At 38.8% G+C, this 20,302-nt stretch overlaps 1 protein-coding gene across 6 annotated transcripts in view; it reads right to left on the reverse strand.

Annotated features, from left to right (window-relative positions):
- Window positions 1-5,410: 5,410 nt before the first annotated feature.
- Window positions 5,411-20,302, reverse strand: part of ELP4 (elongator acetyltransferase complex subunit 4) — a 138,388-nt gene continuing 123,496 nt past the window's right edge. For 3 of the 6 annotated variants that reach the window (XM_057411005.1, XM_057411001.1, XM_057411000.1), the window contains one exon: window positions 8,354-8,916. In XM_057411005.1, the coding sequence (XP_057266988.1) occupies window positions 8,785-8,916 (132 nt within the window). In that variant the 3' untranslated portion in view covers window positions 8,354-8,784. Of the gene's footprint in view, window positions 5,946-8,353; window positions 8,917-16,003; window positions 16,083-20,302 lie in introns of those variants that run through there. The other 3 variants (XR_008972353.1, XM_057411003.1, XM_057411004.1) reach the window with 3 other exon arrangements.

The raw sequence follows: 20,302 nt of genomic DNA on the forward strand, positions 1-20,302 counted from the left end.
CTCAAACAGGAATGGAAATGAGCTTCCCATCCCATCCTCCCCTCAGAGATTTCGTGCTGTGGTGCTGTTTCTGCAGGTGTCTATGGGCAGGCAGAAGCAGCTCTTCCTTGCCCTTCCCTGGTTTTCTCCGCCTTGCAGCTCCACCACCTGCGGTCCAGCCACTGGTGGCCCTCATTGAGCCATCGCCAGCCCTGGATGCCCTTTCTGAAGCCTTCTTCAGGGCAGGCTGTGCTGTGGGGCTGCAGCCTTTCACAGCCCTGTGCCTCTGCAGCCGCAGCAATGCTGTGGAGCAGTTGCATGCGCGGATGAACCCTGAGCTTATTTCGGTGACAGGCTATAGATGGCTGTGGTGGAGAGAAGACATTTACGGCTCACTGGCTCGCTGTTGAGCCCTATGGAAGGCGGTTGGCTGGGAAGAGTCCCTGGCTGGCTGCACATCGGGAAGAAGTTAGGGCATTTGGTCCCCAGACCGCTGCTTGCCTTGAAGAGCTGCTGTCGGGGGCTTGGTGGGTTACAGGCAGCCTTGCTCTGCACATCATGCCCACAGCCCTGTCAAGAGCCTTTTCCCCAGGGTGGGCTGATGCATGGGGTTGAGCACCGGTGCCAGCCCCTGGGTGCTCCACAGGGGCCAGGCAAGGTCCCAGAGCAGCCCCAGCACTGGACGTGCCGCCTTACCAGACACACTACCTGCTGCTTCAGTGGGAAATGGAAATCCTCAGCATGCTCTGAAATGCCTCTAATATCCATTTTCATCCCTTTCTTCTTCTACATCCGTATTTCTTAAGAAGACTGAAATTAGTGTAATGCGTTGCTCAGTGTACCACAGCAATTTCCAAAGGGTCTCCTCTTTTTACCACTGAAATTAATGGGAGTTTTCCTATTGATTTCAACAGGAATGAGACATTTCTGTGCGTTTGGTTAAAATGTATTTCATAATAACACCTTATACTTTACTTATAAGCCCCTCCTAAAGCATTTCACAAATTATAGTCACACAAGAATTGATGTGTGAGCGCTGTCTTAATAACACTGTATTTTGTATTTCAAATATTTTGTTCTAGATACAATATTTACATTTACAAGTGAAAAGGCTGCTAACCTAACAGTTATTGTTCAGAGCAGACAGATGATGAGCCATACATGCTGATGGTGAAGCAGACATGCATGCAGCGACAACCGTGTTGGAACTGCCCCGTGTTGTGTGGAGACCAGTTTTAATGTTTTTTAAAAGGTAAGCACGAGTCATTGTGTGCCCTGCTCCAGGAGGCAGAAAGGGCTGCTTTCCCACTCAGGCTGTCATACAGAAAGTGGATTTAATAACTATTTTTTTTTTTTTAGCAAGGTTTTTATAAAGCGAGCAAAATGCCCCCTTAGGGTGCTTTACTTTAGGCGGCCTAACATAGGATTTATCTTTGGGGGAAAGATTACAGCTGTAAAGTACAACCTGGGACTGATAACACACACCTCTTCCCCCATGGTTTCCAGCCATTGGTAGTCCTATTTAATTCACTTCCCACGGCTAAAGGTGTCTGGATTACCTTCTTTCTTTTCTTTTTTTTTTTTTTTAAATTGATTTATTGATTTTCCTGATATTACTGACTAAAATATGTGATCTCATTTTCTCTGGGTAATACGTGCAGGTTTAGAGTTATGCTAAGGTTTAAATTTGTCCTTGATTTCCATGGTACAAACAGCACTAGCAAAACTAAAAACGTATCATTCTTTTTTTTCTTTTTTCCCCAGTTCATTTCCATTTGCTCTTGTCCTCAGCTTCAGTAGTTGAGCATCATGCCACATGCAGCTGATAAGGCTCTTCTGCTCTGGGAATGGTGTAGTAGCATCTTGTTTTTAAGTAACTCTTCTTTGACAAGACACCTGCTTGCTTAATGAACTCCAGCAGCCCTGTTTCTAATCAAAAGTGTGATTGGCACCTACAAACACCCAAATGCAATATCTCCCCTCCATTAGAAATAGGCATATGAATTACAGACAGGAGAGTAGATGTGATGGTTCGGTTTTGTTCAGACAGCAAGTATTTATGTGTCTTGCTGTGGAGAGAAGGCAGCTGTGGCAGCAAGTCTTTGGCTGAAGTGAGCAGGGACCTCCGAAGCCCAAATGTTCCTGCTCTTTGAGGGGGAAAACAAAGCATGGAATATAGCTCCTTTTGGATTACTGCTGAAGAATGATGTTAGGCAAGTCTCTCACATGTTATTAACACAAATGTATGACCCTCTGGGCTATGCATTGAATGAGTTCTTTACCCATCTATGTTATCAGTTTATTAGTTCTTAGAGAAAACAGCAGAGGATGGAGCAATCTGCATGAGATGCATGGTGGTAAAGATAGTACAATTTGGATAGGAGCCAGATTGGCAAGTTCCTTGCTTTAGAATGTATTTTGTATTAATTCCTCCCCTAATATTCTCTTAGATGTAAAGAAAGAAAACCCTAGTGTATCAGCAGTTACTTAGGTTAGCTTCCTTAAGATAGGTTACTCTCCTAAGATAGTTTTCAATAGTTGAAGATGAATGTGTTTTCTTAAGGACTGAGGAAATGAAACTTGGAAGGAATGAAACCAGTTGATCAGTCTTTTAACGCATACAATTAACATGTGTGACAGATTTTCATGAAACCTCCAGCTGCCAGAATCCCTGTTGTTTCTTTTGAAGGTGGCCCTTGAGAAAAAGGTCCCCATGAAACCTGCTTTCCCTTAAGTTTCATGGTGAACCTCTGATGACTGTTTTAACACAACGAGAATTTCAGGGTCTTCCATTCTGTTCCTTTCCTCCCTCTAGGATAATATCCCACTAGGATACCCCTGGTGAGACCATCATGATCTTGAATGAGGTGAAGGTGAAAACACATGTCTGATGGTGGTGGGCTTTGCTCCACAAAGGACCATACTACTGTTTTTGCTGGGCTTGTAGAGGTCCATGGTTTCTCAGGTGCTGCAGCCTTACCTCACAAGTTGAGTTGCAGCTGGGTCAGATGGTGAGCGGAGGTTTTGTGAGTGACCCAGGAGGATCCTTGTTACCTTCAGGTGACTGACAGGATCTGTAAGTTGCATGAAATCCTCCAGCAGAGGTTGCAATTGCCTCCAGGCACCTGACAGACCTCACGTACACTCCAGCAGCTAAAATCGGTGAGGGCTGCAAATTGTAGCTCTTCCCCTCCTGGGACATACGAGCTTTTCCAGCTGCACCAGAGGAGTTTGCAGATTCAGAGATAACCTCCTTCAGGTCAGGCCTATGCTGCTGGATTTTGAGAAATTTATAAACAGTTATTCCATAGAAATTACATATAGGTCAACAGAAGGACTCTGATTTATATGGAACTGCACAAAGCAGATAAAGACCTTCAGGTTGTTACAATAAATATGTTATCACAAACAAAGAAAATTTATATTTCTTCCTGCTATTGTTTGTTTTACCCTTTACATTTCTCCTTACAAAACTGGATTCATATTCAGAGCCTGTAGTCTGCAGCGTTGTGTTCCAAATACTGTAGGGGAGGGTCTATTTATTTTTAAAACTCCTTCTGTCAGACTGGATTATATGAAAATCCAGTCATTTAAATTTTATTATTTTTTTTTTTTTTTCTTTTAAAGAAGCAAGTTGTCCACTTTGATTTCTCTGAATTTAAGTTAACACTGTTACTTTGGAAAATATGCATCCAAACCCATCTATTCTTATTTAAACTAAGGTTCAGTTGGGTCTGATGATTTTCAAAGTTATGATTCAGTTGATCTGCATGAACTGCTGTTGATTTACACCTGTTTGGGCTAGGACATATTTAAGACTTCATAGAGCCTTCTATAGGCAAGGACTGCAAAATGAACCCCATTCTGCTTTCCTGCATGTATTCTTTTACTGTCTCTGTTCTGTTCTCTCAATCAGGCAAATGGTTCCTACCTACCATATTGCTTGTGTTTCCAAACTCTTTCACAGTATTTTGGTGTGATAGAGTATGATTTGCTTGTCTGAAGCTGGCATATTGATGGTGTAGGTTTGAAGCTACACATCTATGACTCTTTGCTACTTGGGAAGAACCACCCAATGTTGAGATGACTCCTAGGAAGGCTCTCTCCCACACAGATGGACTTGTTACTCCAGTATCTCCAAGACTGTGCTATCGAAATCCTTCTGGTTCAAGTAATTTCCCAAAACCATTGAGCTATCCTGAGCTATCTGTAGGCTGGGAAGTACCATAAATGGAAATTTCACCATGTTGGAGAATTCTTCCAAATGCTTCCTTATGCCCATCACTCTCTATCTGGTCTTGACTGAGTTCAGCTTTATTCATTAGTTTAGCTTTAAGTCTAGCCCTATGAAATTTCAGCAAGAGCTTTCCTTAGTGCATTTGCTCCAACCTGACTCTAAGAAAAGCACCTGAAAGTGCACCAAAATTTACTTGTTTCAAGACTTTGAAGAGAATACCCCAATGCCGTAAGTGCTGAGAGCACTCTGAAGGCATGAACATTCAGACCCGAACTCTGCCAGCAGAGAGTAAAGACCTTCTTTTTGATTCCTGCTACATTTTGGAATTAAGATTTACAGTCAGTGCCAGAAGACACTAAAATACATTTTTAAATAGAGGAATATGCAGCTACAAACTGTCTAGGTCTGCTAGCATTTTAAAAAAGACTCACTGGACCTAATCCTACCACCTTGTTCCTGGACTACCACTGACTTCTCTGGAAGCATTTTTTGATTAAGATCTACAGCACCAGAGAAACCAAAAGATGGCTTGATGTCTTCTTTTTGATATGAACAGAAGGTCTGTAAATTAGTTCGATGTGCCTAGTAACTTTCAAAATCATTTAAAGGCGGAGTTTAAATCATCAGTCAAGTTTTCAGCAGATGCTCCAGGATGGCTGATGCTCAACACATCTGAAAAATCTAACTGCTGAAATATAGATTTTGCTTTTGCAAAGCAAACCAAACTAGCCTAACATTTGCTTATATTAGAGTAGAAACTGAAGCAACAAAAAAAATTGTGGTGGCATTTGTTTGCCTTTTTTTTTTTTTCTCTATTTGAGCTGCCTTTTTTCCTAAGATGAAGAGGGTTCATTTTCATTCTTTTTTCTACACAGGTACATTTATTATTGAATAAGCAGCATCATGTGCTCAGAGTGTGATTAAAAAAAGAAATGTAGGCCTTGCACTCAGGTACCTCACAAGAGAAAATAAAAAGCTCAAGAGAAGTCATGGAGGGTAGTACACGCTTCTACCACCTCTTAAAGGCATAAAAGCATCTTCTTTCCTATTTCTGTTGTGCTGTGTGGTTACGGATGACATTTCTTCAGCACAGGCAAAATAATAACACTTTATTAAATTTCTAATATCTGATCCTGGAGAAATAGAGGTTTAAATGAGTTTGTGTGTAATTCTTGTAATGTATATACTTTTTTAAACAGTGTGTTACAACCTTGTGGGTTCAGAAAAACTTCATTAATAGCTCACTTTCCACTACTGGCACAGTAAAGGATTTTTGTAAGTTAGACTTTTGTACTTTTCCAAAAGCTGTCTTTGGAGCAACATCAATATTTTACATTAGATTTACAGCGCGCACTACCATGCATATCAAATCTGAAGTGGCTGAATGCCCATTTTCAAATGCTTGTAGCTGCCGTTACAGAAAACTGAATTCAGCTGCATCTTGAAATTGCTTCTGAAATTCTTTACAAACATTGAAGAAGACTTAATCCATCATAATATTATTCATGTTCCCAATACTTATATTTTGAAAACCTCAACACAACAGAAATTATATGAAGAGTTCTTATTTGACATATTAAAGACACAATGTTTTAAATTTCATTACTGCTTTCTTGACTGTGAGTCACAATTCTGTGATGATCAGGTTCTTGTGCTGAATTGGGGATGTCTTCACCGGGATGAATCTATTGTTTCCTTGCTGAGTTTGGCGGTTTCAGTTTGTAGCCTGCTTAAAAGCAGGAAGTTCTGCTTAAAAAATTACAACAAACAGAAAAGCCTCATACCTCAATCTTTGCAGAAAAGAGCCCTCTGAGCAGGTGTTAAGAATGGCACAGATTTTCCACACAACCCAACAAAGGGGCTCTGGAAATGCAGAAAGAAGCTGGCAGCACATTGCAACTGCCTGTCAAGAGAGGCTGCACCCATTCTTCAATTACCTGAGCTGCACCCCTTAGTGAAGTGTTTCTCTTCAAACCAAGAGAAGAAGGAACTGAAGGATGTTTTATACCAGGAACTTGACAGTCACAGAGTGGTTATGGGGAAAAACCACAGAAAATCACCATGTAAATGCTTTTCCTGCTTCCCAAGTCAAAATTGCTTTCGGTGCAATGAATAAAATCTACACTTTATCTACTACATAGCTACATACTATCAGGCAGCATGTACATGCCATTATTTCACTTACCAGTTTGCTGTATTAACCAAGTCACTGTCATGTGGTGTAACTGATGTGATATTTTGGAAGCAAAGAAGAGAATTTTTGCTTTATGTTTTTGCCTTAGGTAAAGAACAATGCACATCTGTATACTCTAACACTTACTTTATGAAGCATGTTTAGTGACTTAGAAAAAAATATTCAAGATTTGCAGAAGAAATTCCTTTTATTAGACAAAATATTTGTCAGCTTTGATACCACAATTTTTGAAATTGAACTTATAAATGTATAGGACACACGTATACACATTTACATAGATGGACTATATATGCTACTTGAAAAGAATTTTCAGTTAATTTGCTAACTAGAATCTGACTGTGACTTTCATGATATTATCTCCCCTGTATGTGAAGTTAATGACCTATTTAAGTATATTTGTAGCAATTTGTATGTCCTGTGACTATATTTCACAAAGACATACTCTGTTTTGTGTTATTTACACTAGAAAGACGTACTATGCAAAACTTCTCCTTTGTTAAAAATCACTTTATCCTACGTATTTAAATTATTTCATGCTTTCAAAAGGCACAATTAAGTAGCTAATGAAAACTTCCATTCAATGTTACACATAACACAAAAAGAGAAAAAATGTTTGAGACATCAATGATAATATTTTAAATACACTGGCACAGGAAAGTAGATGTCTTTTTGCTTTATTAAACTGACAGTTCAGTTCTGAAACTTTATTTTGAAAAGATTTAAAAAGGATTTGTGTCTTTAGAAATAAAAAATGTAACAGGCATATCTAAAAAATGTAGAAGAGAAAACCTGATTGTTACTACTAATGAAATAGCTGATGACAAAATAGTAGTCTTTTTGATTTTGATCACAAAAAATAAACTGGTAGTGACAGGATATGATGGATAGATTTGACATCCTGGTAAATCACTGTCATTGATTCAATTATTCTAATTCAGAATAAAAGCTGTATACAGTATGTGTTTATGCTACAGTGGAGTTTTTTAAGTGATTGACATTCATCATATTAGTTAGACAGTTTTAAAAGCTATGTCTTTGTTTTACACAGCGTTGTCAAGAAAAAAATAAAGAAGAACCTGGATTGCAGGAGAAAAAAAGCAAACCACTTAACCAGCTCTTGGTTCCAAACCCATCAAAATAAGTTACCGTTATTGCATCCTATTAACATGTTCTTTGAAGAGTCAATTTCACTCCAGCCATGTAATACACTATTATAAAGACGAAATTTTGAAACTGTAATGCAATCTTACAGCTGGGTGGCTTGGAACTTCTGCAGAGAAGAAGGTATTACCTTTCAAAATGGAAGTCAGCCTCAGAAGAAAGAATGCAAACCACTTTAATTTACAGGTCAGCTTCACCTTACCATTCTTTTATTTGATGAAATACATGCAGAGATACATACAAAATAGTTGGAAGTTCACAAATTGTATATCTAAGGGTACAGAAGCTGAATTAGTTGTATATTCTGCCCTGCTTTAGACCAGCATGCTGTGATACCCTTCCCCAAGCTCAAATGCACTCTTCTGTTTTTCTAGCATTAATGTAGCTGTCGGTTTGAATTTCAATCTTGAATTACGTCTGTTGACATAATTTCATACTGCTGACTTCAATTGTTTAGGATTACTGTTTTGAACTACAGAAGGAAATAATTTCTTTTCTCTATGGCTAGTAAATTCCATTCAAGTGCATTTTAATGAATGTAGTAAGCCCAAAGGCAAAATAATGATCTATAATATACTGCTGATTAAAACCCCCACCATTCTTAATTACTGATGTATTAGAATAAAACCTATCTATCTTACATATTTTAAATTTATCTTACATATTTAATAAACTAATGTAAATATTTCCTTCCATTAAAGAGTGGTATTTCAACTACAAAAAATGCTTTAAAACCTTAACTGTGTAGTTTGCTTTTGGAATAACACATGACAATGCACTGCTTAATTTCATTCCTTTATTTCAATGAATCGTCCAACTTATTATTTGTACAAAAAATGGCATGAAAGTATATAAAAATTCCATTGGAAAAAACAGCCTTTTTTTTAAACTGTAAAAATGAGCCCATCTAAAAATGAAATGGTAAGAGTAATTTTTTTATTTTAAGGAAAGGAACGAAATACTGCATGTTTACAGTCGAGCAGAACAATGGCAGGACCCAACATAACAGAAGTAAAATCCAAACAAGCCCAAAATTAGTTAAAAAAACCACAAAACCCAGAACAAAAAGAAAAAAAAAAAGGTGGCACCATATGATCACATGTATTTTTAAAGACTGCTGGGTCAAATCATTAAGAAAAATATTTATATAAGTCATTAACACTCATAATTAGAGTGTCATACAAATCTGAGTGAAACTGCTAAGCAGAAATCACTAGAAGTCCAGGTGCTTCTTGCCGATGGCCATAGCACCACATCCTGAGCTCAGCAGTTTGGCGGATCCTGCCAGCTCCTGTTTGCTTGTGCGGCTCACTGTGTCTGACAAGTCTGGAGGCAAATGCAGTCGCTGTGGCAGGAGGGAGACAGGGAGAGAGAGAATATAAAGACAGGAAAGAAAAGAATAATTGCAGAATTTATTTTCCATAGCATATTTCAGAATGCAGTCTTTTTCCTGACTGATCAACACACATAAAACACTCCCTAGACGCTCTTTTAGGCTGAGCTAGGAACAGTTTTGTATGTTTTCTATACACTAGATTCTGTAAATTGGAATATATTTTTTATCATGAAAATCTAAACAATATCCAAATGTCCTCGAGGTATTTAATTATATCTCTGGGCATTTTTCCTTTAAAAACAAGTGTTTTGCCTATATGTCACCCCCTACATCAAATCCTTTGATTTCTATGGCATTACAATATAAGTATAGTTTTGTTTCAAACATGTATACTTTGTGGCATGGTCAGAAAATGGAGAGGGCTCACCCTGGTTGCAGCATTATCCTGCTAAATGTTTCTTCTTCATGTTCTACTTATAGTTGCTGATAAAACCAAGCAGTGATAGTAGTTGTATCTGTATAAGGCAACCATACATGCTGATCAAACCTTGCCATCCCTTGTTAGTTGTAAGAACATTATATCCAGTTTACAGATGAGGAAACTGAGACACAGGCTACATGGTTGTCCACAAGCACACAGTCCTTGCATAATGAACCTTATTTTTCAGCTATGACAAAAAATATTTCAACTCTCCCTCTGAGGTTCTTTTACACTGGAGATAGATACACAAAAGACATGACATTACCATTTAGCTGTGGTAAAGTAAGGTGAAAATGAATGTAAACCTGAGGCTTTATTTGGCTTGCTTTTGGACACAGTGCAGTACTGAAAGCTGGTGAGATGAAACAGCTGAGCATCTCCCACCCAGTGCAATAATTTATGAATCTGGTATCATGGAAGAAGCATATTTCTTGAAAGATTTAGTAGGCAAAGGCTAAATTGTGTGGCTCTTCCTTTAGAATGCACATACTTCTGAAGGGAACAGGATAACAGCAATGGCTGTTTAGGAGCCATAACTGTATTAGGAGGCTGTGTGGGCTATCTGTATTCTCTGCGTTTACTATGGTTTTGCTTTTATCACAATGCATAAATATAGCTGCCTTTATTCAACACCTTTGCAACATTTGTGGGATAAGAATGTAATTAAAAATATTTATTTATATTAAATATTTATATAAGAAAAATCTGTATTTACAGATGTTCAATTCATTGCTAGCTCTGGGATTACAATGAGCTGTAACTTGAGAGGTGCTCCAAAGTGCTTCCTACCACCAGCTACTCCTGGCTGTGGGCAGTGGAGGGAGAAGAATGTTATTTATCTTCAGTATGGGAAGGGAATGCATACAGTAACACATGTGGAGTAGGAAAGCCTGTGCCCAGGGTGAGATTACAGTCCTCTGCACTGAAATAGGACAAATGTGTGTGTTTACTTGTAGCACTTTGCCTGTGAAGCACAGTATGTAACAAAAACCCATCCCCTGTATATATAATTTAGTAACTTTAGCTCTTACATGTCACTGTATTAAAATCAGTGATGCGCATGGTATCCTTCACTTACAATTCTTTCCTTATTCCTAAAAAGACTAAGCATGGCTGTGGATGTGAACTGTGCTCCATGATGCTGCATTTCTACATCAACACAACACAAACCAGGGCATGTGCCTATCATCTTGTTTGTCTGCTGAGAAAAACATTTGGGAGGAAAGAACCAGCATACAACTTGGATTGTATGAGGGGGGCTGTGACCACCAGAAAACAAAGGATGAGGGAAAGCCGGGAAGTGCAGGGGAGCACTTGGCACATCTTTCAGTCACATTTTCTTTCCAAAAAAGTGTACAGTACTCTGCTAGCAGGGTACAGGGTATCTGGTATGTGGGAGGTGCAGAGACAAGACAACTAATCCAACCTTCTCCCACACACTGTTAGCATCTCTCTGCTCCCACTGGGAGCAGGAGAGTTCGCTTGCTCTCGGGAAAATGTAGTTCCACTGTCTTCCTCCTGCAATTAGTGACCCTCTTGCCAAGTCTGCCAAATGAATTCAGAGCAAGGTCATGAAGAGCAAACAGAACTGAAACTCGGCAAAATCTTCTTACGCAGGGACTGACTAATACCACAGACAGGGAACAACTGTAAATCCTGCCATGCTGGCCTGGACTTCAAATGTGGTCCAAATGAAAAAAAAAAGTCCTTGATGTTTATAAATTTGCAAAGACTCAAATAGGAAAAGGAAAAATTAAAGATCCTCAGACTGGATGGTGGGACTGAACTAGGCTTTTATAAATGTGTTTGTTATAATGCAGTGTTTCATTATACACACATATACTCTTCTTGCCCCATCTTAGTGAGGAGGATGCACACTGCTCACTTAGTGACTAGCTATTCACTATTCCATTTTCTTGCCACTGTTTACTCTGAACTTTTCTGATATATTTATCGTATGCTATTCAAGCCTTGTTCTAAAGAGAGAATGGTTCTGAAGAGAGAATGGCACATGTCAGTATGCAGCACTAGAATGCTTTGCAAATACCGTTATTTTCCTAATATTCTTGGGAGATAAGGCAGTAAAGTTACCTCCATTTTAGGGACAGGAAATTGAGGCACATAAATCCCATGGCAAAGTTGTCTAATAATTTCAGAAACACAAACTGAGGCATTTAGGACTTGCTTTTCCAGAATGTTTGGCATTGTACAGCGTTTCACATGATCAAATGCTAACTTTATTTGCAGCTGTGAGTACCTAGTAATTCTTCAAGAACCTCCAGTTAGGCACTCAGAAAGCAAGAGACAGAAAATAAGAGTACAGAAATAAAAGTGCTGGGTTGAAGCAATGTGATCACACAGAAGCTCAGTGGTATAAGCAGAGACACATCATACTTTCTACAATATCCTTCAATTGTCTTAATTATGAGGCCATCCTTCCTGCAATCCTTGCCATCTCTACAATCCTAATTTTCAAACATGACAGCAAATCACTGGTTCTCCAGGAAGCACATTTTACTGTGTGTGCCACATTCATCCTCAGATCAGATGTATTTGGAACAGTAAACAACACTAGAGTCCTCTGAAAACAACTGAGTGTTACCCTGCCATTAAGATCTGATTCACAGTGCACACACACATTTCCTCTGAATAAAGTCTAAATAGGCATTTCAAATCACCATTCCTTACATTTCCCTTTTGCAGCTTAAAAACATAAAAATGGCTGCAAGTATTAGTACTATTAAATATTTTAACATCATTAAAAGTATTCTAAATTATAAACCACAAACTGGAAATTCATTGCATGGCATTACTTAGACATCCACAGGTTAAACAAAAGACCTTTATTTTTGGCACTGATAGAGACGCTGTGGTTCCTGGAATGAAGGCAGTAAGTAATAGCACGAATAGGTGATCCTTTTCGAACACCACCATTAGAGAATGATCAGACATTTTCACAGGTATGCTGACCACAGAAACCAATTACATTTGAAGTTCTAATTTAGGACCAAATGTTTTCTGGTGGCCAGACTCTGCTATTTCTGAGGCTATGACCTCCATCCCTTTAAATCTCTCTTATCAGTCTGATAAGAATCAAGCTGATTTTGCTCACATTGGCAATCCCAGTCTCAGTTTTCTGCGTCCAAGTGCTTAATTTCTGCTCCTGCCAGTCCTGGCTTTCTCTTGCCCATTTCTGCCAATATTCCATTCCCTGCTGCTGTTTATTCTTTTAAATAATTGAAGATTTTCACTAAAACATTCCAGCACATGTATAAACACAAAACTTCCTGAAGCCTACAGCAAACTGGCAGGCCAACAGTATTTTAAGGCAAAATGGTCATAGGCTGGCAAAAGTAAATATGCAAGTGAAAAGAGGAACCTCTAATTGCCTTCCATGTGATAGTATCTTAAGAGCCTGTATCAAAGAAAGGTAAACTTTGTCCGTGTGAAAAACTAGGGAATGCTGGAGTAAAATTCCTTTGTGCAAGTTAATTGTGTATCTGCATTACTATAGTAAACAACCTACATGATCACACCCTTTTCACCCATGCAGGCTGTTAGGAAGGTTTAAATTTAGGATCTTCAGAATCAGACTCTAAGCTTCATCGATTAAGAAATAACTGGCTATGGAAGGAGGCGTAGCCAGGGAAGGGGCATGATCTGAGTGCTGGTGCTTCCCGCCTGAAACAGAACCTGAAGGCTTTGCAGTGATAGGGAACAATTACACTGAAGCCAGCTCAGCATACAGCTTTAGGGCATGCATTAGGAAAGGAAAACAGTTGAGACAAAACTTATTACATACTTGGCCCCTGCTCCTCCCTCTGCCTGAAGAAAACTTCTAATTACTTTATTTGTTCTCAAGGGGGGGGGGGGGGGGGGGGGAGTAGCAGTGGAAGATAAGAATACGTAAAATGACAGGCCAGAAGGGACATTGAGTAGTCAGTTAGTCCAGTCCCAGCACTGAGGACCAAATACAGTACTGATAGTTTTCTGACCTGGTTTGCCTTAAAAAACTGGGATGCAAAGATTCAAGTCATGGCTATTCTATTCACGATGAACTTCCAGTCTGCTGGTATATTTGGGTGGAGTGTAATCTATTTTTTAAACCAACAAAATCCCTAGCAGATAAAAACACTAGCAAGTGCTTTGCCAGTGTAGCTTATTGTATCAAAGGGATTATTTTACAGATTTAGTACTAAAACTAACCTTTCCAGTGTAAGACTTTTTTCTCTTCAGCATTAAGAGGACTGACCAGCAGTTTTCCTAACAACCTTTCCTGATGCTGATTATACCTCATTACAAAATGCACAGAAACAGTACGCAGGTTTTAACTGAAAGTAATTATTCTTCATATTATTAAAAAATCATTATAATATTTTTTATGCTATTATAACTGCAATATTGTAGCAAACAAATACATAGTAACATGAGTGATGCAAAACCATTGAATCTCATAGAAAAAGAGGTGGTAGTTAATTCTTAAGTTCATATATATTAAAGTAATTCCACTGAAGTTAACCTTATGACTCTGTGAACAGTTATATGAAGTTTTAACAACTGAGCCCAAACTTCCCAAAATTAAACTATAAAAAAAAAATCTTTACAGTGCAGTCTATTTCGATCTTTGACCATAAAATAAATGCTTATTAGTCTACTACGGCTGCAGTCCTGCCTTGGGGCAGGGAGATGGGTTAATGACCTCTCTAGATCCCTTCTAGTTCCATTTACTGCAACTCCATGAACACTGAAGTCACCAAAGCTGAAGGGATTTGGTTTAGGGGGAAGAAAAATTTTAGGAATGCTGGGAAAATGAAAGATGCAGACTCCTAGTTGGGGAGCTTTATACCCTGCTTATTTCTCTTTGAAGCAGAACTCTTGCCATTCCATAAAGCCCACACAAGAGAACAGGAACAGTCTGTGGTACAGAATTGAGTTCCTGTTTCTGTTTCCTCTTCTGCTTATGATGCCCATAATGCACCCCCTGCATTATGTTTTCCCTTTTCTGCCTTTTTATTAATACTTCATTTATAATCACCAGTAATTATTTCTATTATCATAGTACCTAGACTTCAGATTTTTATATACCTTCACTGGAACTGCTCTTCTTATTTGGGCAGTGGGGGAAGGATTTAACAGGTGGCTAAGCCTGCCAGGGACACTGAGTGTACCTTCAATGCAGTGGCAACACGTGGCACTGATTCTCTGCCATGCTCTCAGCTACAGCTTCAGGGCCATTGTGATGTGTCTGTTTACATGGTGAAAATGTACTGAATGAACAAGTTTATCTGATGTTCTCACAGGCTGCATCTTGCAATTCTAACTGAGGTAGCTGCCGAATGGTTACAGACTTCTTAGGAGATACACATTTCAGGAGCATCTTAGCCTTGCCCATCAGTGACTTTACTGCTTTCTTACCAGGTCATCATCAAGCACAGTAACCAACTGGTCTTCACAAGAACGAATTACTACCTTTGGGCTTAATATCAAAATGCATGTGCAGGTATGAAACAAAGATGAACAAAGATATTCAGGCATGAAGCTAAATTTTTTCAAGAGAGAAGAGTTCAAATATTTTACATGGAGATGACTATATGGTCTGGCCTCTTCTCTTGTAAAGTTTGACAACTGAGACACTAGGTATGTGTATTATGATGAAATTAATTAACTTTTATATGATATGTAGTCTACTGGAGTGACACATATGCTGACATAACTTTGCCACGACTCACACAGTCTTGCTAGGAAAAGATATAAAATTCTTACTAATGCCACAAAACCTAAAAATACTTCCTAGTGAGAAAACAGTAAGCCCTTTACCACTGAAGACATTATAATCTTTCACAGCAACTGAAAAGTCATTCCAATAGGCCTAGACCTGTGTCATGCAGAAATCCTATGACAGTCTTGAAATTTGGTTCACAAATAGTGACAGCATCTCACAATCTATTACATTTATCTTGTGGAGAGAATGGTGCCAAACTGTCCTCCCATAACTGTATTTAGGTCTTAGGCAAGCTATTTTTAAACTCATTTGTTATGAATCTCTTACTTTCCTGTTCATGTTACAATTTTCTCAGTATTTTAAGTAATTCAGGAGACAAACAAGTTTTCTGCATAATGGACATGACTCAGTTTCTTCTTGTTCTGCAATACTTACAGATGCTATATTACCATTTTAAAATCACAGCAATGAATACATTTTCTAAATTGATTATGAAGACAAATGACTTTTAAATAGAGCATTCTAAAATTTTCTACTTTTCAGGTGACTATGATTGACTAATCACGACTAGATCAACCCATGTTAAAATAAGCATATCTATCACATGTATTTCCTATTTTTATTTTTTTTTTAAAGTTAAAGCATAATCTGAGCCATCAAAATTAATCATTGCTAACATCAGGTGTTGAGAGAAGGCTTCCACTAAGAATAGCTGATAAATATACTTCTACCTACATATCCCTGCTTGTCTGCTAAAGGACACATTGCTAATATGAAAATACTTTTTTTATATATAGCTAATAATATGTAAAACACTTGAACACTATTCTAAACCTCTTATTTTCCACCACTTACATAATGTAAAATAAAACCAGGGTAATTTTCATTTTTACCTTATCTGCAGGACAGTGATGTTTTGTGGTGGCTTCCAATACTACAAAGAGATTATTTAAACAGGGACTTTAAAGGCACCTGGCAAAATTAAAACCCATTACTAAACACACTTTTGTGACAGATTTCATAAAAGCTGTTTTACTTTTCAGAATGCTGAACCTTAGTATGTGCCTCTTTAGTGCAGCTTTCCAGTCTTACCTGCTTTACAGAAGCAACATGATAATATCCAGAAGAATTCAGTTCAAACTGTGATTCATTTGGATACACCAAATGTCCTGTCCCCTGGCCAGGAAACTATACAAAGTACTTAAAATCTAAACTCTTGAATCTGAATTTAAAACTTTGTTTATTTAAACACTGGCTGTTGCAAAGTGAAACTCTTTCAGAGATACCTGTACACATAAAATTTAATTCTGTATATTTCTGTAAAATGAATCCCTAGAGGATTTCAGATGGCTGAAGAAGTTCTAGTAACATGCAAGTAGAAATGGGTGGGGTTTTGTAATGCAGCATGCGCAGCATTAATCACTATGTTTCAGTGACAGAAAAGGAAAGTACAGACAATTGTCTGAACAAACGCTTTCATTCCAAAGAAAAACCTCCAAGATGTTTTAAAGATGATTTGCTACATGTGAAGGGACACAAGGGAAAGACAAAAATACCAGGAGGATTTACCTTCTGTGACGCTTGAGAACACGGAGTATTTGGCACCGCATAGTGCCACGCCAAATCACATGTACAATTAACAGACCTGCTTTATACTATGACTGTACTCTCCACAAAATGAAGAAGCTCCCCATGTTATAAGTGGGGCTGGATTAATCAGGGATGGTTATACGCTATCCAAGGACTACAGCTGTTCAATCAGTTGTCTTATCAAAATTCAGAGAAATACATGGTAATCTTACAACCAGAACTGTACTAAATATTTACATAGCACACTACTGAAATAATGATCCAGCTCTGGTCAAGCACATATTGAAACACTGTCTCAGTCCTAATGAGTTTGCAGTCTGAATACACAAAGTAGGTGCAAAGGTAGAAGTGAAAGATAAAGTAAAAGGAAAAAGTCATGATACATAAATAGTGAACTAATTAAAAAGTTTTGTTTTGTGTTTTTTTTTTTTCTTTCCAACTGAAAATAATATTGCACAGAAAGGTGAGTGAAAAAGAAAAGCCATAGGGGAAGAAATTAAGTGACAAACAGCTAAAGAGAAGAGGGCGTGAAGAAAAGACGGAGGGCAGGAGATATATTAACTAGGTGTGTTGAGATTGGAATACATTATCTAAATGTTGAAGGGAAATACTGTTCTAAATTCAAACAGTGGTTGAGGAGTCTGTTTATATCATATATGTCCAAAGCAAACAGACTAACATTTCGCCTGTAGAGATGTTCTTTTTTTGAATTTCTCCTCCCTGAGCTTACACAAGAGGAGTGTGGGATCCATGATGCAAGTCTGAGTAGTTCTAGGGCTCTCAGGATAGTCGGATGTATGCTAATGTTAATGCCATATTCTCTTCCCTGATGGATTCTTTCAACCTAATTGCAGCTGTCTACAAGTCAGCCATTCAGTCTAACCTATATTATATACTTAGGATAAGTGAATCATCCTTGCAAGTGCTTGCCCATATCTGCTGATTATTCAGGAAACCTGGATATTCAGGAAACCTTAAACTAAATTCTTAATTTGGAGTGTCAAGGAGAAGAATTCAGTACTACAACTCTGTGAAACTTCTCATTGAGACAGTGCCTCCACATCTCTTTCTTTGAATGACAGTGCAACATGCCACACAGTACGGATTTTGTATCAAACCACAGACGGCTCACTGGAAACGTTCCAGAGTTGCTGGCGATGCCTGCGCTGCTCTACAACTTGGGTCTCTCTACTGGGAAGCTTGAGAAGTGTTCAAGACACTGTCTGTACAAAAAGAAGCTATGTAAGTGAGAAGGAGGGAGAAACAGCACTCGGAGACAGGGGCATCTGTTCTAGGAGGTCCAACATACTACAATGTTACTGCCACCTTCTAAAATTTCAGCTAAGCTGGAAAACTGGTAAATATTTGAGTTTGCATCCAAAACTATCTGTTACAGTTCACTGTAATCTATCAGGCTTCTGTCTCATCTTAAATATGTTGTCACTTTTCAGAAAAGTCATTAATACACCCATTTAAACCCACCATTTTATCTGAGGGTGTGCAACGCCACAAATAACTGATAAAATGTTTTCTGTCTCTAGATAAAATGGTTCAAATAGATCTCAACACTTCACAGGTTGTGCTCCAAAACAGGTAACTCTCACTGGCAAGTCTCCATTACAACTGCATGTCAATGCCTGATTTGCCAACTCAAAAAACAAACAACAGATATGCAGACAGATTTCTGAATGGAACAGTTCTGCCAGTGATTGCTAACCCATGCATGGCCTACAACCTTCCACTGGTCACAAGTATCTAGTCTCTAAATCCAATGAAACTGAGTTTAATGAAGTGGTTTCCTAAGAAGAACAGAGGAAAATGGGCCCTGCTCTGAGACTCTGGACCAGCCCAGTTGGACCAACTGCTGCCTCAGTAGTTTTTCCAGATTTTGCATATATCGGCAATACTGATTTCCTCCTATACATCAGCTGAAGAAGTTGTGTGTACAAACATAACATGCAACTATGCATGCAAATGCACACATTATTTCTCACTGCATATGAATTACTGATAATGGCCAATGTGTCTACCTACAGAATCTCTCCAAGGCTGAGACAGCATGAGCGGCACTGTTTTACATTCAACTACAAAATGCAAACCACAGGATTACAGAATCACAGACTGGCTTGGGTTGCAAGGAACCTTGAAGCTCACCCAGTTCCAACCCCCTGCCATGGGCAGGGGTACCTCACGCTAGATCAGGTTGCTCCAAGCCCAGTCCAACCTGGCCTTGAACACTGCCAGGGATGGGGCAGCTACAGCTTCTCTGGGGAACCTGTGCCAGTGCCTCACCACCCTCACAGAAGAGAACTTCTTCCTAGTATCTCATCTCAATCTCCCCTCTATCAGGTTAAAGCCATCCCCCCTCGTCCTGTCCCGACATGCCCTTGTAAAAAGTCCCTCTCCAATGATGGGGTTCTGGTACCTACTGGCTTTCTTGGGTCTCATGGCAGTTCATGTTTCTAACTAGGCTGCATGGTAGAATCCACTAAGCAAGTATGGCAACTGGAAAGGAGCATTGGGCTCAAAGATCTGGCCATGCCTGAGATACAGGAAAAGAAACCACCTATACAGTACGTCCTGAATGCCTGTTTCAAGAGACCACTGTCACAGGTTTGGCAAATCGTTGGTTACGAAACAGGAGCGCACAAGGGGGCAAAACGTAAATACTTGCTGGGGGGGGTGGTATTGTTTTATACTGGGAGTAGCCCTTTGCTCAGTAGTCTACTTACTTTTTTAGGTCAGCTAGAATTAGAGAATTTTCATTGCTAGGCAGCTCAGAACATCTATGAAGCATTTTTGGGTGTTCAGACCTGAAGCATGAGCTGTCTGAAGGGAAGATTCATTGCCCCATGTTACACAGCCTGCCAGGCCTTCCCCTCACCCTGACGGCACAAGGGCTTGGGCAACAGGAAAGCACCTTAACTTTGTGAAGAAACATATTACATGACCAGAACACAATAATTAGCACATTTGTAAAGCTTCAGGGGTAGGAACAATTTAATAGCTTTGTGAAGCAGACTAATTTTCTGCAGCTTTTTATCTTTTTTTTTTTTTTCTTCAATCATTTTGCTTTTCATGCATGGACAAGTTCTTTGCTACAGGTATTTTCTGAGTCTGCCTCACAGGATTATTAGGTGTAGAGAAACAGAAATTATTCAATCACTTTAAAACAGTGCTATGCAAGTGCAAACTATCATTACTAATCTCTGTTTTAAAAGAAAGTATCATTTACATAGATAAAGGTATTGCTGGTTTACAAAATTCTGCACATTTACAGACCAAGGCTGCTAAACAGAGGACCAGTTTGTTTATGTTTGTGGCTTTTCACAAGCTTCAAAATTCTGCAATGGCAAATGCCACTGTCAGATGCTCCATGCTAAGGCAAAACCCAGGCCAGAACAGAAAAGAAGTATTTCTGCTACCAGTGTCTTCTCACCCTAAAACTGTCACTGATAATGAAGAATGCTCAGACCCTGTAACTCCCACGTAAGTCTGTAGACATCATATATTTTAATATCTCTTATTTTCAGTACTAATCCTCCATGACTTATGAGAACTGTAGTTAAAAACTCCAGCTAACAAAGCTTTTTGTAGTGTTA

The sequence above is a fragment of the Pezoporus wallicus genome, unplaced genomic scaffold (assembly GCF_028554395.1).
Source record: "Pezoporus wallicus isolate ANWC-B61680 ecotype Strahan unplaced genomic scaffold, APGP_CSIRO_Pwel_v1 contig_5958, whole genome shotgun sequence".
In the NCBI taxonomy this organism is placed as follows: domain Eukaryota; kingdom Metazoa; phylum Chordata; class Aves; order Psittaciformes; family Psittacidae; genus Pezoporus; species Pezoporus wallicus.